Consider the following 16,195-nt stretch of genomic DNA (forward strand, 5'->3'; position numbering starts at 1 on the left):
GTTTTCGAAATGACCCGGGATGAGACATGTGAACCCGATGGGCCGGCCCAAATCGGCGTATAGCCCCGGCATTCGACAGCACGTGAGATGCACGCTACGAAGACATCTCAAGCTGTCCACTATATATATATATCTCACTCCGTTCGGTTTGTCTGGACGAATTTCCCGCGCCTCGACTTCACTTTTCCCGCTCAGTAAACCCTAATCCAAGATGGGACAGAAGCAACAAGCCTCTGCTGATCCATGCCCCAAAACTAAGAAAAAGCGTCGCGTCGTCTTCTCCGCCATCGGTGATTTCTCTCCTCATTTTTTCTCACACTCCTTCAGCTCAATTTCGCTTCTTCATTTCGTTAATTTACAGCTTCTCCCTCCCTTGATAGCTCACTGGAACATGTTCCGTTTTCTCTTTGTATCTCTCGGTGTCGCGCAGATACTGGTGTTGCAGCAAAATATTGCATCAAAATCTACCTTGGTATGGCTATTTCGCTTTCTTAACTGTTCGATTTCAAAGCGATTCTGTTTGAATCTGCCTGTGCTTCGCTTGGGATAGGTTTTTCATTTTCGTTGATACTTTTTAACTCCGTGTATGTTTTAGAGTCCACGTGGTTCAGTTGAATTGATCTTTCAGACGACGTTTACAAGGCTCATTTTTGAATTGTGTTTTTTAATAGGACATTTCTAAATTGAAAATTATTACTGCACTCTCTGGTTTGCGAAGAATTTTGTGCATTTCCATAGTTACAGGCCCTTCTCGCGATAAATTAGTAGCGATGCCTGTTGCGTAGTCTTTTGCTGTGTTATGGGTTGGGTTGGTTGGAAATCTGGTGTTTGGAGTTGCGAGCAAACGATTAGTTCGAGCATTTTATTCATCATTTTTATACTTGTGTGCTGTTGCAGTTTGTACCAAAGAGGAAGTGGGACGTACAGATAGTCTTTGTATTGACCCAGTTGACTTGAACAACTTCTTTGATGACGAAGAGGGAAAGATTTATGGTTACCAAGGTTTGGAGGTAAACGCTTGGATCTGTTTAGAATAAAGGTTTTGGCTTGTATTGTTTGTGGAATGATATATTTATCCAAACTGGATCGAGGTTGGTGCTGGCTATATTCTTAGGTTCCATGCTTTTTGCAGATTACCGTATGGTTCAGCATTGTCTCATTTCAGGCCTACGCGGATATTGTTTTTGAGAGTACGTCTGATGTAAGTGCTTTTCGTTTTTTTTCCTTTTCTTTTCCCCTCTTGAATGCATTAGTTTTCCCTGTTCTTCTGTTTTTGGACATTTGGCAGTAAATATTTTTCTTTCTTGTTATAGGGCGGTAAGGGTATTACAGATCTGAAGTCTGCTCTTCAGGTGAACATTTTGAAGTACAGGATTCACAATCCAGTTATTTATTGGTACATAGAGATTATTTTGATAGTTAGACTCGCTTTTTTAACAGAATATATTTGCCGAGACTCTTGTGGACAACAAAGATGAATTCCTTCAAACTTTTTCGAAGGATGTCAATTTTATTGGGTAATTATCAATGTCTGTTACATCTTTATCATTGATTCTTCTTTTTTGTATATAAACCTTAACTATGTACTCTGTTGCCCTCTCTTTGTCATTGGTTCTCATATCTTATCAGATGATGTATTTTTCCCATTTTAAATAAATATTGCAGATCCCTGGTTGCAGATGGAGAAGTACTGTATCCTAAAGATTCCTCCAACGGGCAATTTTTCAGTTCTAACTTCCATTTACAAGCAGATAATTCTGATTTGGAGGTTCTTTCCTTGTTCGAGTTCTATGTTACTCTGTTATAGTGAAAACTTGTTTCTTGGATGTTATCATGGAAAGTGCCTTTTTACTACGCTTTTTCTATCTAGCTCTTTGACAGTATGTTAATCTTGATCTGGTTTTGAGATAAAAAACACTCTCAACGTTCTTGTGCTGTTATGTCATCTTATATTGTTGTAGCAACAGCTAATATCCTATCCTGTTCATCCTTACTGTTGGTTTTATATTACTAAGGTGTAGGGAATCCTAAAGCCCGTCCTAGAATGCTGTAATCTAGTGTTCTTTCTCCCCATTACCATGTAAGATAGTGGTTTTTATCATCCAGGCTATGGAACATGGTTCTTAAGAGGAATTTATTGTATCTCTATCTTGATTTCCCCACGTCTAGCTAGTTTATTGATTAAGTTGGTCAAGGAAATGAAAATAAACTTCTGCTGTTTTGTCAAGTGATGTAATTCAAAGTTTATTGACTTGGTTTGTCTGATTACCTTCTGATCCAGGTGTTTCGATTGGCTATGGACAATATGGCTGGAAGAAATCTCTATAGTCGCTTGGTTCCTCTTGCTCTTCTTCTTATTGATGGTATTTCTTGTCTTATTCGATGTCTCATTTAATTTTATCATTGGAAATTTCTTTTAATGTTCCAGAGACTGATCAAGTATAGAACCTAAAATGTCACTTTTTTTTGTTTTAAATATAATTAGGTAGCAGCCCTATTGATGTTTCTGATCCAAGATGGGAGTTGTATGTCCTTGTTCAGAAGAACAATGGTCAACTGGGGCAAACACATCCTACATTGCTAGGATTTGCTGCTCTTTATCGCTTCTACCACTATCCTGACAGTTCTCGCTTGCGTCTGAGCCAGGTTTAGTATTTTTATCCGCTACTTCTTGTGGTCGAGTCTAGTTAATGAATTGCGGTGTCTGGCATAACCATTTACTGATGTCTGGCATTTGTTCAGATACTTATTCTCCCTCCTTACCAGCGTAAGGGCTTTGGGTGTTTCCTTTTAGAGGTGCTGAACAATGTTGCAATATCAGAAAATGTTTATGATTTCACCATTGAAGAGCCCTTAAGTCAGCTACTACAGATGCGAACTTGCATTGATGTTAAACGTCTGCGGGGATTTGGCCCCATTCAAGAAGCTGTAGAATCTGCCGTTTCGCAATTTAAACTAGGGAAGCTATCAAAGAAGGTTTCCTTCCCTCCGCTTTTACCCCCAACTGCAGCTATTGTAGATGTTAGAAAAAGTTTGAAAATTACGAAGGAACAGTTCTTACACTGTTGGGAGATACTAGTCTTTTTAGGTCTCGAACCTGACAAGCACATGGAAGATTTTATTCTTGCAGTTTCAAGTAGAATGCGAGATGAATTGATTGGTGAAAGCTCAGACGCCGAAGGGAAACAAGTGATTGACGTTCCTACTGATTATGATCAAGAGATGTCATTTGTAATGTTCAGATCAACGAGCAATGCGACTAGCGTTGAGGCGGATGAATCCCGGGCTAATCAAGAAGAACAACTCAAAAAGTTAGTAGACGATAGAGTGAAAGAAATCAAGCTGATTGCACAAAAGGTATCTGCAGATTAATTCCCGAACATATCACGCCTTTCTAGAGCTCTCTTTTCACAAAAATCTGTTCACTGAAAAAGCAGCTTGTTTTTTATTCGTCCCCGATTAATTGGGATGAACAGATTACCAGGGTTTTTTCCAGAATCGATGAAAGTTTGCCATAACTTTCTGAGTTCTTCGACCTTGAATCTTGACTAAAGTATCACAATTCCTTGTACCATATGAATTAGTGTATTTGTCACTGTAGGAAAGGGCCAGAGGAAAGTAGTCTGTATTAGGATATATATGCTCTTTTGGAGTTCTTGAACTAGGATCTAAATGGATAGACATTTTGCCACTATGGCCAATCAGATGGCTAGCTTGATAATGGCTTGTGTTATGATCTCGCATATAAGTTATTTCCATATTGAACTATTAGAATTTAGCCATTTATTTTGTTGGCCCATGTTTTGAAAGGCATGCCCAATTATACCTTATCGTTCCATTTTGAGGCCCAAATTGTACAAACGACCATGTTTGAAAAGTACAGCCCAATTGTGCCTTTTCGATCCATTTTGAGGCCCAGACTAGACCATGTTTACAAGCCCAGCCCACTTATACCATATCGATACATTGTGAGGCCGAAACTCGACGAAAGCCCATGTTTTAAACAGCCAAGCCCAATTATACCTTACCGATCCATATTAAGGCCCAAACTGGACGAAAGCCCATGTTTTAAAGGCCCAGCCCAATTATACCTTAACGATCCTTTAGAGGCCCAAACTGGACGAAGCCCATGTTTTAAAAAAGCCCGGCCCAATTATACCTTATCGATCCATATCTAGGCCCAAAACTGGACGAAAGCCATGTTTTAAAGGCCCCGCCCAATTATATAGCGATCGGTTTTGAGGCCCAAACTGGACAAAAGCCCATGTTTGAAAAGCCCGGCCCAATTAAACCTTATCGATCCTTTCCGAGGCCCAAACTGGACGAAAGCCCATGTCTTAAAAAGCCCGACCCATTTATAACTTACCGAATCATATTGAGGCCCAAACTAGTCGAAAGCCCATGTTTTAAAGGCCCAGCCCAATTGTATAGCGATCCGTTTTGAGGCCCAAACTGGACGAAAGCCCATGTTTGAAAAGCCCGGCCCAATACTAACTTACCGAATCATATTGAGGCCCAAACTAGTCGAAAGCCTATATTTTAAAGGCCCAGCCCAATTATACCTTACGATCCTTTAGAGGCCCAAACTGGACAAAAGCCCATGTTTTAAAAAAGCCCGGCCCAACAATACCTTATCGATCCATATCTAGGCCCAAAACGAGACAAAAGCCCATGTTTGAATGGCCCAGCCCAATTATATAGCGATCCGTTTTGAGGCCCAAACTGGACGAAAGCCCATATGTGCAAAGCCCGGCCCAATTAAACCTTATCGATCCTTTCTGAGGCCCAAACTAGTCGAAAGCCCATGTTTTAAAGGCCCAGCCCAATTATACCGTAACGAACCGTTTTGAGGCCCAAACAGGATGAAAGCCCATGTTTTAAAAAGCCCGGCCCAATTATACCTTATCGATTCATATTTAGGCCCAAACTGGACGAAAGCCCATGTTTTATAGGCCCAGCCCAATTATACCATAACGATCCGTTTTGAGGGCCGAACTGGACGAAAGCCCATGTTTTAAAAGTCCGGCCCAATTATACCTTATCGATCCTTTTTAGGCCCAAATTGGACGAAAGCCCATGTTTTAAAAGCCCAGCCCAATTATACAATAAACGATCTGTTTTGAGGCCCAAATTGGAGGAAAGCCCATGTTTAAAAAGCCCGTCCCAAACTGGTCGAAAGCCCATATCTTAAAAGCCCGGTCCAATTATACAATGACGATCCGTTTTGTGGCCCAAACCTGATGAAAGCCCATGTTTTGAATTTTCCGGCCCAATTATACCTTATCGAGGCCCAAACTGGACGAAAGCCCATGTTTGAAAGGCCCGGCGCAATTAAAGCTTATCGATCCATATTGAGGCCCAAACTGGACGAAAGCCCATGTTTGAAAGGCCCGGCGCAATTAAACCTTATCGATCCATATTGAGGCCCAAACTGGACGAAAGCCCATGTTTTGAAACCGTAGCCCAATAATACCTTATAAAACCTAGCCTATTTTGGGGCCCAAACTCGACGAAACGATTGTGGGTAAATTTTGATACGGCTTATTCACAAAATCCATGGACCAAACCTCTATATAAATTTCAGATTAGGGTTTTTTTTGTGCTCTCGAAGATCATCTCTTTCGTTGGAGGGCCACTTTTCGCGCCGATCGCCAGGTCTTACTCTAATCCCTGAAGATGTCTCCTCAGTTGCTTAATTCTTTGTTTCCGCTTGTCTTAAACTTTGGACGTTTGAAATCGGCAACAGTTATCCTTTTCATTTCATTTTTGGTTTTGCTGAGATCTCCGATGCTTATGAATCCGATGCCTATGGTGCAGTTCTGATTACAAGTTTATCGTGTACAGGTGTTTTAGTTGAGATTTAAAATGGTGGAGAAGACCAAAGGCAGAAAGGAGGAGGTAGTTACCAGAGAGTACACCATTAACCTTCACAAGCGCCTTCATGGCTGGTACGTTCATTTTAGCCGCCCTGGCTGAGGAAAGGATAACTTGTATGTTACAACCATTGTCTTATTAGTTTCTTCTTGAATTCGTTCCCATGATGTGCATTTCTCTGACTGCCTCATTGCTATATTTGGAGACATAGAGCATGGTTGGGGGATTGGTTTTGATACCATTTGTTCATGTTAGAGAACTAACATGAATTTCCATTTAATTTGTTTGTTACTCATCAGCCCTTGCTGCTTGTGAATGAACAGCACCTTTAAGAAGAAGGCCCCAAAGGCCATCAAGGAGATCAGGAGATTTGCTGAGAAGGCTATGGGAACAAAGGATGTGAGAGTGGATGTGAAGCTGAACAAGCATATCTGGAGCAGGGGAATCAGGAGTGTGCCTAGAAGAATCAGAGTTCGCATCGCTCGCAAGAGGAACGATGATGAAGATGCCAAGGAAGAGTTGTACTCCCTCGTTACCGTTTCAGAAATCTCTGCTGACGGACTGAAGGGACTCGGGACTAAAGTCATTGAGGAAGATGATTGAATTGTCTTTGTTTTTGTTTTCAAGGCGAGATCAGGTTGTAGTTTTGATCTGTTTAATGGAAGGAGACGATCATATTTAATTGAAGTTACCTATTAGTTCCTGGTCTTATAAACTATTGAATTCAAATGTTTTGGGTTACTACACTGAGCCTTCTAGTTATTAGTGGAAGAGAGCTTATTTGGTATGTGAAAAGTCATTAGGGTATTATTGGATGATGTAAGAGTAAAAGAATTTGATCATCATAAACCTTCAAGGATCTCTGTAGGGAACAAATTTTTTGCTATTGAATCAAACAATGTTTCATATTTAAACTAATCCTTTCAAGGCTACACTGAAAATAACAAAAAAAAAGAAATGGGATGGTCAAAGATCCTAAATTTCAAGTAGGGTACATATGAAATAAAAATTAAAGGAAAAAACAGTTGTAATAGTGGAAGAATGAAAACCCTTATAAGCCATTGATTCACTTCCTACCGCGTGTCTTAATGGCCTGCCTGTTCCTCTTCTTCACACCAGACTTGGCAACCTTAAGGCTCCTATGAACTGCGCTTAGCTTTGCAAGGGCAGCGTTCTTCAAGTCTGGGCGGTAGTAATTGTCAGCCACCTGCATACCATCCAAACAAGTTCACTCCTCACTGAACCATCCAACAAGTTCTTTCATCTTTTCATCATAAAAGTTTGGTTGTTCATTATTACTCAGATAAGACAAATTTAGAAAATTTTAGTTTGAGGCAATCAGAAGTAAACCATGAACAGGTCTTCACGGGTAGAGTTAGGATTAAGATCCCAACCAACATCATATCTACTATATTTAAATTGATGCTCAGAAGCCAAGCGTAACAAACAGATTTCATTGAAGATGCCACTACAAAAGTGACACCTTCTTACATGTTAGCAGCTCATCATCGCATTAACAGTTAAGTTTAAGCCCATCCCCCTAGTTTTTCCTAAACTTTCTGGGGCAGAATGATATAGGATTTTAATCTAAGTTGAGGAAAATTACGTGAAGAAAAGATTTGAGGCATATACAATCAGCAGAGTTCAATCAAGCAAAGAAAATAAAAGACAGAAGATGATTGCAGCAAAGAGGAGAGTTGAGGCTCAGAGGCCAAGCGTACCAAATAAATTTCATTGAAGATGGCACTACAAAAGGGACCTTCTTAGATGTTAACAGGTTATGATCGCACCAACAGTTTTAAACGTTCTTCGTGAGTTCAACGAGCTAAAATGAGAGATTCAAACTTGACTTTTGGAACGATGGAAAATTGTGCTAAGAAGACAGGCATAACAAATATATTTCATCAAAGATACAACTACAAAAGTGACCCTTTCTAACATGTTAGCTTCTTGTCACTGTAACAGTGCAATTCAGTTCAATTACGATCTCTAAAAAACTACAAAACTGAAAATCATTATTGGCAGCTTCTTAATAGCATAATAATTCCCTGATTAACCAAGCACGACCAATGATAAATGCAGGCAGAATCAACAAACATCCAATATTGAATTACATCTGAGTGGGCATCAATTAAAAACTGAAGTGGAGAGTTACCTGATTAGTCACAGTCTTAACCATGCGAGGAAATTCCTTCCTCGTAATTGACTTGTGGAGCAAACTCGCGGGTTTATTCTGCTTCTTCGTCTTTGTTGTCGCTATCAATATTGACAAATCCTTGCCCCCTGCCTGAATGGTCAATGTCTTACGGTTCGCTAAGCCTGAAAGAGTCCCCAAAAACATTCCATAACGCAAATAAAATAAGATAAATCCTCCAAACACTTTATAAGAACTAAAACAAGATTCAATAACCATTCCGGAAGGAAATGCGCAGAACAAAAAATGGCAGCCGATTCCTCATATTTTCCTCAAGTTCAAACGATTATACTTAACAAGTAAAAGATGTTTTTCTTACCGGAATGCTTGTAGGAGTTGAGATTGTAGAGGTTGTTTGGCTCTTTGCTGAATTGAACACCAACATTGCCTCTGCCAAACTCTTTAACGAGGAAAGAGCTGTTTTTCTTAACGATTTCCCACACCAACTGCCCCGGAACGTTCGCCATCTACAAAAGTAACGGAAATCAGCAACAAAAGTAAGGATACAGTTGATATAAGATACACAAAAATGGGAAAAACCAGATTGAAGATGATGAAATTGAAAGAAAAAAGAAGATCTGAAAGGTGGAAGAAGAAGCGGACCTGCGCTGCAACAAGTCGAAGAGAGTACGCAGGTTGAGTCAGCCGCTTACTAGAGCTCCAACCGATTTTATATACTGAAAATTTTAAAACCCTAAATCGAAAACTGTAAAAATAAAATATATAAACTTCCCATTTTTCCTTTATTCTAAACAAAATATATATATATATATAAAATGATTTTTTAAAAATAAATTAAATGTTTTAAGATTTTATGAACCCAAAATTGAAATTTTAACACTTTTTATTTTAGTTTAACTAACTCTGACTAAAGATATTCAACATTTGACGTATTACTCAAAAATATATATTATTTAAGATATTCTAAAAAATAAACCTAAAAGCATATTTAAAAATATATTAGGACATAGCTTTGAATTTTTTTAAAAAGTTTTTCTTACGATTATGATGCAATAAATTGGAACGAAATGACGTGTCATCAATTCAATCAACACGGTTGAATTTCATGGTAGAATGGACATGTCCGTAGCCTCACTGTGCAGAAAGTAAATTAACCATTGTAGTACATAAATTGTCACGAGTATTGAAGTGCCATTAGTAATATTCTAAATCTCAGTGTCCTTAATTAATTTATTTTTATTTTACTCACATATATATTAATTACATAGATTTTAATTTAGTTTATATCGAAGAAATTGATGTTATAATTTAAATTTAAAATGAAAATTTAGAAGAAAATTCATAATTTAATATGGTTAGCTCCAAAATTGTGTTAGGTATTAATGTGCTTATGTCCAAATTTATGTTAGGTATTAACGTGCTTTGCCTAGAAAGAACATTGGGTTAATAAAGATTATAATAAAAGCACCATTCTTGACCATTTTTTTAAATAATAAAAAATAAGAATAAAATTACAAATACCTTCATGGAGTCGGTGGAGAGGAAGGCAGTTTGAGAACATGGTGGAGAGGAAGGCGAAAATTGTGATTATTGGCGCCGGAATGGCGGGACTCACGGCGGCGAATAAGCTCTACACGGCGCCCGGTTCGGCGGATTTGTTCGATATCTCCGTCGTGGAGGGCGGCGGAAGAATCGGCGGCCGAATCAACACGGTGGAGTTCATGGGCCAGAAAATAGAGATGGGTGCCACGTGGATCCACGGCATCTGCGGCAGCCCAATTCATGAAATCGCCGATCAAATCAACGCCCTTCATTCTGACCAGCCATGGGAGTTCATGAACGGCTGGTCCGGCCACTCTACTACCGTCGCAGAAGGTGGCGTCGAGATCTCGCCGGCTATCATCGACCCCATTTCCTCTCTCTTCAAGAACCTAATTGATTTCTCTCAGGGAAAAATCGCCGGCGACTCTGACATTCTCCGGCAAGCAAAGTCCGACAAGCTCAGTATCGCAGCTTATCTCCGGCGAGGTCTTGATTCGTACTTGATTTCTGAAAAGGGCGAAATCGAGTTCAATGAGTGTAAAGGATGGAACCAAAAATCCCTCGAGGAAGCCATTTTCGCCATGTATGAAAACATCCAAAGAACTTACACCTCCGCCGGAGAGCTCTCGACGGTGGATCTCGTTTCGGAAAGTGAGTACCAAGTGTTCCCCGGCGATGAAATCACCATCCCCAAAGGATATTCGACCGTAATCCAATCACTCGCCTCTGTTCTTCCTCCTGGTTTAGTCCAATTGGGCAAAAATGTCACCAAAATCGAATGGCACCCCGAACCAGACGCCCAGGATGTTTCAACGCCGGTGAGAATCCATTTTTCCGACGGGTCCGACATATACGCCGATCACGTAATCGTCACCGTTTCACTCGGAGTCCTCAAGGCTGGAACGCAACAAGAATCCGGTATGTTTAATCCGCCGTTGCCGTCGTTCAAAACAGAGGCGATTTCCCGGCTCGGATTTGGTGTCGTTAACAAGCTGTTTCTCCAGCTAGCTCCGACCACCAACGACGGCGAAGAATTGAAGAGTATCAACAAATCACCTTGCCTGAATTTCGTTTTCCACCGGCCGGATTCGGAATTTCGACGGAAAAAAATCCCATGGTGGATAAGAAAAACCAGTTTTCTCCGACCAATCTACCAAAATTCGTCAATATTATTATCCTGGTTCGCCGGAGAAGAAGCTCTTCACCTGGAAAAACTCAACGACGAAGAAGTCATCAATGGAGTTTCAACAACCATCAGTAACTTCCAAATTCCGAATTCAGAATCAGATTGCAACGACTGCGAAGCAAATTCGAAGGGGAGCGTTAAATTCAGTAAAGTATTGAAGAGCCAATGGGGCTGCGATCCTCTGTTTCAGGGTTCATACTCATACATTGCAGTGGGATCAAGCGGGGACGATTTGGACGCCATGGCAGAGCCATTACCAAGAACAGAGGAATCTTCAAAAGCTCCATTGTTTCAGATTCTGTTTGCAGGTGAAGCAACTCACAGAAGCCATTATTCCACAACACATGGAGCTTATTTCAGTGGCCTTAGAGAGGCCAATAGGCTGCTTCACCATTACAATTGCATTTGAATTTTCTGAAAAAAAAAAAAAAAGTCTTTTGTTTTATATTCGATAATTATCTAACTATTAGATGAATATGACTCTCTTGTCCACTTTGAACATAAACTCTCATGACTTTGTTTTCGGCTTCCGAAAAGGCTTGTACCAATGGAGATAGTATTTTTTTATTATAAACTCACGACGTGGGACTTTCATCCAACACTTCCCCTAGAACAAAGTATGTCTTCCCTTAATCGAGATTCGGCTCATTTTTCTTTTAGAGTCCTAGTCAGTTTTTACTATGCTTTCGAGGCGGGAGGCTCGACTCCTTTTCATTTGGAGGCTTAGTTTGTTTTTTTTTTACTATGCCTTCGAAGCTCACACTACTTTGTTCAACATTTGAGAATCCTATTGACATGATTAAGAGCATGACTCTGTAGCATTGAATGACACTGTGACCTATATGGATCACGACTACTTCAACCAGAAAATCATAAGTTTGGTAACAAACGGTAAATGGGTAAGAAATGTAGATTTTTATTCAGTAAATCAGTGGATTATCACGATAAGAAGTCTACTGTAATAATTTTGGATGGGCCAACGGCCCATGAAAGGCAGGTTCATATGGCTTTACGGCCCACAAAAAAATGACCAATATATATGTGTATATATATATATTTTAATTCAATCAGTGAGAGAAAGCGAGGAGCAATGGAGAAGAATGAGACAAAACCATAATTTTGGCGCCATAGCATTTGGGGCTGTTACTGAACCGATTTGCTTACGAAGCTCGAGCTGCCCCACACTCCGCTGATTCCTTTGCTCATCGCCAACCATTTTCCATCCTAAAAATTTCTCGACTCCAAATTTCTGTTTTCATGTAAAATTACCATAATTCAATCATTTCTCTCCTTCGTGTTTCTGATTTGCCTCAATCATGCCGGGAACCATCCGAGTTTCTGGTAATTCTTTCGCATTTTTCGTCTTTAATCGATCAGTTTCTGATTTGCCGATCCTATCCTTATTCTTCTTCGTGGTTGATTTTGTTTTGTTTCAGTTCTGGAGTTCATGGACCTACCTGAGCTATTGCCTTTGCCAATTTTGATTAAGAGTACGCAAATCAGTTGTTCTTTTGCTGTGTGTTTGATTTTTGGTTTTCGTTGTTTTCATTCTGGAATGGTTTCGTTTCACTGCAGTTTCCATGGGAAAAAGACAGTATGAAACATCGGAGAAAGGAGATTTCTCATTGTAATGACCAATGCCTCTGTAATTTAAGATGTTCATCTTCTTCTTGTTCTGGTTTTTGTGTTTTTAATTGTGGATTATGGTGTTTTGGTGTATATAGTCCATTGACGACGCTTCGAGATGATGTGATTCTTGTAATTCATGATGCTGGAGGGAATGAGGTATCACGTGCAGGTTTGTTCAAGGAATTTGCTGTTGAAATTGATTAGGTTATTTTAGCAAAACGAGGCTGATTGTGATTGGAATGGTTTTTTTTGGGGGGAAGGTGTTCAGGCGAAATCAATAGTCGAGAAGGGTTACTGGGATGATCTTTTTCCTCTTGAAGGAGGAGGCCGTGTGCATTTGAAGTTCCAGTTTGCTCTTAGTGAAGATGATCGCAGTCGAATTCGAACAATGGTATTCGCTTCAAACCTTATTTTTCTCCTCAATAATGTCAATTTCTTTACTGAATTCCACATAGTTTATACATAGTTTATTCATTGTAATTGTAAACTGCACCGCTAGTAAATATTGTCCTTTTTAGGTTTTTCATTCGGGCTTCTCCTCAAGGTTTCAAAATGCGTATGCTAGGAAGAGGTTTTCACACCTTAAAAAAAAGCTTCGTTTTCCTCCCAACCGATGTAGAATCTCACAATCCACCCCCCTTCGGAGCTCAATATCCTTAGTGGCACACCGCCTCGTGTCCACTCCCTTTCTCAGAGCTTAATCTCTTCGCTGGACATCGGCCGGTGTCTGGCATTTGTAACAGCCCAAGCCCACTGCTAGCAAATATTGTTCTTTTTGGGCTTTCCCTTTCGGATTACTCCTCAAAGTTTTTAAAACGCATTTGCTAGGGAGAGATTTCCACACTCTTAGAAAGAATGTTTCGTTCTCCCTCCCAAATCGATGTGAGATCTCTCACATAAACTCTTCCCTTTGAGTCATGTTATGATAATCACTGAGCTTGCTTCACTCTCTTGCATGCTTCATTTGACATTTTGAGATCTCTGCATGATAACTTGAATCACTTTAGTTGTTTCTTGATATCATCTCTACCTTTTTCACATAGAGAGAAACCGCTATGAGAAGAAAACAAGTTGAGCGTCAAGATAGAAATCTCAATAGCTCTGGAAGCAGCCTTGCTTCATCTTTTTACCTCAAACCCGAGCTCTCAGGTCAGATCCTGCTCTGGCAAAAACAAATAAGGCCAGAATCTGAATACTTTATGGTTATTAAGTAGTATGATTTTCTAGTTGTAAAGTTTTCTTTACATTGGTGTTTTTTGAAAGGTTTTTTCTTGATTTTCTGAGTGCTCCGTCTTCTCAAGATTCCCAAAAATGTCTTCTCCAAGTTGGAGATCTAAGTGCTAAAGAAGCGGCTCATCAATCTTCATCAGCATCAACTGAAGATATCCCTGATGAGAAGCTGGTTACTGAAAAAACAAACGACACTCGGCTCGATCAGGTTGAACGACTTTCAGTTGAGGTCTAATGAATCTGTAGAGCAATTTCTTGCTAAGTTCTAAAACTTGTTTTAAGATTTTGATGGGTGTTTTTATTCGTTTTAGAATGATGCAGACACAAATGAGGATAACCCATCACCAATTCCCCATGTAAACAAACCTTCACCTATCATTCGTTCAGAAAAAAAAGTTTTCCGTTCTCAAGGCTCAGAGTTATCCAGATCTCCAGCAAAAGATGAAAAGAAGATCGGTTCTACAGATAGGAAAACTCCCAGCATGGTGAAAAATGTAATAAGTGCCTTTGAAAGTAACTTGACTCAGGTATATTCTGGTTGATGCTTTATAATATCATATGATTCCTTTCATAGGCTGTTTGCTTGAGTATGCTATTGTTTGAATCACATTTTGGTTTTTACATCAGGATACAACCCCTCGCATTAAACCTACCTTAAGAAGTACTCAAATCGGTGTGGTAGAAAAGCAAACATCTCTAAAAGTTTATCAGTCGAAGGAAGGAACGACAATAGACCGTCCTCTTGCACGGGAGTTGACCCATGATTTCAAGCAAAATGAACAGAAACGGAAATTCATCGAGGCTTCAGATGGGACTAAATTATCTGAGGACGCTCGGCAATCGCTTAAGTTGAAAGGGAAGAAGAATCAAGTTGGAGGAGAAAATTTGAGGGAAAAGGATCAAATGAATAAGAAGCATGATGATATAGATGCAAAGAATGATGGATCTTATAAAAAACCAATGCCTGAGAAGCCAGACTATGTCAAAGATGAACAGTTTTCTTCCAAAAGGTCTGGTGGCTGGATATTTCCAGATGAAAGAAGACGGCTGTGTGTCACAACTGGTGGTAATCAGATGCTAGAAGATATGGTTGGAGGTCGCACTAGCTATACATTTAGCCGTAAAGTGGAAATGAAGATTTCCACGGAAGAGGCAAGTCTGGTTTAAGCAGCTTTGTTCTCAATTTAGTTTCTTAAAACTATGCATTGAGATCCCATGTTGGTTTGGAGAGGGGAACGTAGCATTCCTTATAAGGATGTGGAAACCTCTTCCTAGGAGATGCGTTTTAGAACTATGAGACTGACGGCATACGTAACAGGCCAAAGCAAACAATATCTGTTAGTGGTGGCCTAGGCTGTTACTAACTTGAGCTTCTTGGCAATCGATTGATCAAATCGAGCACCTTAAATGTCTTGACCATCTTGTGATTAACTCTTCATTTTAAATTCTTCTTGACAACCTTGAATACTAGGAACTTGCCATAGAACCACAGCCATACTCTTAAATTTCTTGACCATCCTGTTATATCTTGCTTTTGACACCTTGCCTACACTTGCATTTGCAGAGTAGAAGGACCTCAGAAACGAGGGCAAATAGGGGGAAGCATGATCATCAAGAAATGATCAAACCAGAGAGTTCAGATGATGTAAAACCTTCTGAAGGACCACTTGCCAATGTAATTCCAAATTCTCTATGAGCCACATGTTGGTTTTTATCATCTAAACTGAGATTAATGGCTGATGAAAATTGTTCCAAGAGTTAAATCTTACATGTTTTAACCTTTTATTTTAAAATTAAAAATGACTAATTATTGATGTTCTGTGCTCCAAAATTCTCTTGTTTAGGCCTTCAAAATTGCAGTGATGATTGGATTTGGAACTCTTGTTCTCCTCACCAGACAAAGGAAAAAGAAGGTATGAGATAACTTCAGTAAATCTGTTTTTTTTTTTTTGCTCTGTCCTATGAACATTTGTTCAAGGATGGAGTTATGCTTACATAGAGCCTTCCTTCTGTTAACCAAGTCTGATACACATGGCTTTTATTCATGGGCGTGCAGAGATAAGCAGTTGGGTTATGGATCCGCACCCATTGTTTTCAAGGGATGTAAGCTTTTACTTCCATAAACAGCAACCCAGTTTTTCTTCCCCCATTCTTTTTTTATCTTCACCACATGCATATTAACTAATTTTAGTGTTCGGTACAGAATGTGTCATGAATGTACTTGTAATTCCTTTCTTCATCCCATTGTATAAATTTTGTTCTTATTTGAAATCAACCTTATATTCTGATGTTATTTAGCTTCATTGAGGTATCAAGACAATGTCTCCGCCCCCTTATGTCAAGAAGATTATCGTAATATAAACCTCTGTGGTTCAATGTCTAGATTTCAGGTGTCACATGTTCCTAATAATTCCATGTTAACGTTTAAGGCATGTTATAGTTTAATTCATTTAATGCATATTAGAGTGCAATAACGAGGTCTTTTTCGAAATATAAAGAACAAAAATAGATGACACTTTAATTCCTAAAATTCATAAGTATTTCAAAGGCTATCTTGAATGTAATGAATCTTTAAACCA

At 39.4% G+C, this 16,195-nt stretch overlaps 4 protein-coding genes, 3 non-coding genes and 1 pseudogene across 8 annotated transcripts; 4 read left to right on the top strand and 4 right to left on the bottom strand.

Annotated features, from left to right (window-relative positions):
- Positions 1-133: 133 nt before the first annotated feature.
- On the top strand, positions 134-3,721 carry LOC111797978 (histone acetyltransferase type B catalytic subunit). Its single transcript, XM_023680901.2, has 10 exons — positions 134-290; positions 431-472; positions 898-1,010; positions 1,133-1,201; positions 1,314-1,352; positions 1,441-1,517; positions 1,666-1,768; positions 2,282-2,363; positions 2,486-2,646; positions 2,743-3,721. The coding sequence occupies exons 1-10, from the start codon at positions 212-214 to the stop codon at positions 3,370-3,372; spliced, it is 1,395 nt and encodes a 464-aa protein (XP_023536669.2). The 5' UTR covers positions 134-211; the 3' UTR covers positions 3,373-3,721.
- Positions 3,722-5,499: 1,778 nt separating this feature from the next.
- LOC111799207 (large ribosomal subunit protein eL31) lies at positions 5,500-6,572 on the top strand. The gene is made up of 3 exons (XM_023682652.2): positions 5,500-5,655; positions 5,845-5,948; positions 6,198-6,572. Exons 2-3 carry the CDS (start codon positions 5,866-5,868, stop codon positions 6,475-6,477), a joined length of 363 nt encoding a protein of 120 aa, XP_023538420.1. The 5' UTR covers positions 5,500-5,655; positions 5,845-5,865; the 3' UTR covers positions 6,478-6,572.
- A 165-nt stretch (positions 6,573-6,737) lies between these two features.
- Positions 6,738-8,801, bottom strand: LOC111799206 (large ribosomal subunit protein eL28y). Its single transcript, XM_023682651.2, has 4 exons — positions 8,672-8,801; positions 8,388-8,535; positions 8,030-8,193; positions 6,738-7,081 (listed from the first exon to the last, which is right to left on the bottom strand). Exons 2-4 carry the CDS (start codon positions 8,533-8,535, stop codon positions 6,941-6,943), a joined length of 453 nt encoding a protein of 150 aa, XP_023538419.2. The 5' UTR covers positions 8,672-8,801; the 3' UTR covers positions 6,738-6,940.
- LOC111799342 (small nucleolar RNA R24) lies at positions 7,296-7,389 on the bottom strand. The gene has a single exon (XR_002815811.1). It is a non-coding gene; the product is annotated as a small nucleolar RNA R24 (small nucleolar RNA).
- LOC111799344 (small nucleolar RNA R24) lies at positions 7,574-7,665 on the bottom strand. Its single transcript, XR_002815814.2, has one exon. It is a non-coding gene; the product is annotated as a small nucleolar RNA R24 (small nucleolar RNA).
- LOC111799343 (small nucleolar RNA R24) lies at positions 7,744-7,837 on the bottom strand. Its single transcript, XR_002815813.2, has one exon. It is a non-coding gene; the product is annotated as a small nucleolar RNA R24 (small nucleolar RNA).
- A 720-nt stretch (positions 8,802-9,521) lies between the features above and the next one.
- Positions 9,522-11,322, top strand: LOC111799058 (putative polyamine oxidase 5 pseudogene; annotated as a pseudogene).
- A 507-nt stretch (positions 11,323-11,829) lies between these two features.
- On the top strand, positions 11,830-15,936 carry LOC111798350 (uncharacterized). 2 transcript variants are annotated; one of them, XM_087125332.1, is made up of 12 exons: positions 11,830-12,098; positions 12,194-12,247; positions 12,333-12,384; positions 12,482-12,555; positions 12,647-12,777; positions 13,430-13,535; positions 13,688-13,845; positions 13,928-14,143; positions 14,244-14,768; positions 15,181-15,291; positions 15,461-15,529; positions 15,673-15,936. In XM_087125332.1, exons 1-12 carry the CDS (start codon positions 12,074-12,076, stop codon positions 15,676-15,678), a joined length of 1,527 nt encoding a protein of 508 aa, XP_086981458.1. In that variant the 5' UTR covers positions 11,830-12,073; the 3' UTR covers positions 15,679-15,936. The 2 variants fall into 2 exon arrangements, with proteins under 2 accessions (XP_086981458.1, XP_086981459.1); XM_087125333.1 differs by lacking the exon at positions 11,830-12,098 and having other exon boundaries at positions 12,655-12,777.
- Positions 15,937-16,195: the final 259 nt, after the last annotated feature.

This window comes from Cucurbita pepo, chromosome 7, assembly GCF_057944985.1.
Source record: "Cucurbita pepo subsp. pepo isolate OVF chromosome 7, ASM5794498v1, whole genome shotgun sequence".
Classification (NCBI taxonomy): domain Eukaryota; kingdom Viridiplantae; phylum Streptophyta; class Magnoliopsida; order Cucurbitales; family Cucurbitaceae; genus Cucurbita; species Cucurbita pepo.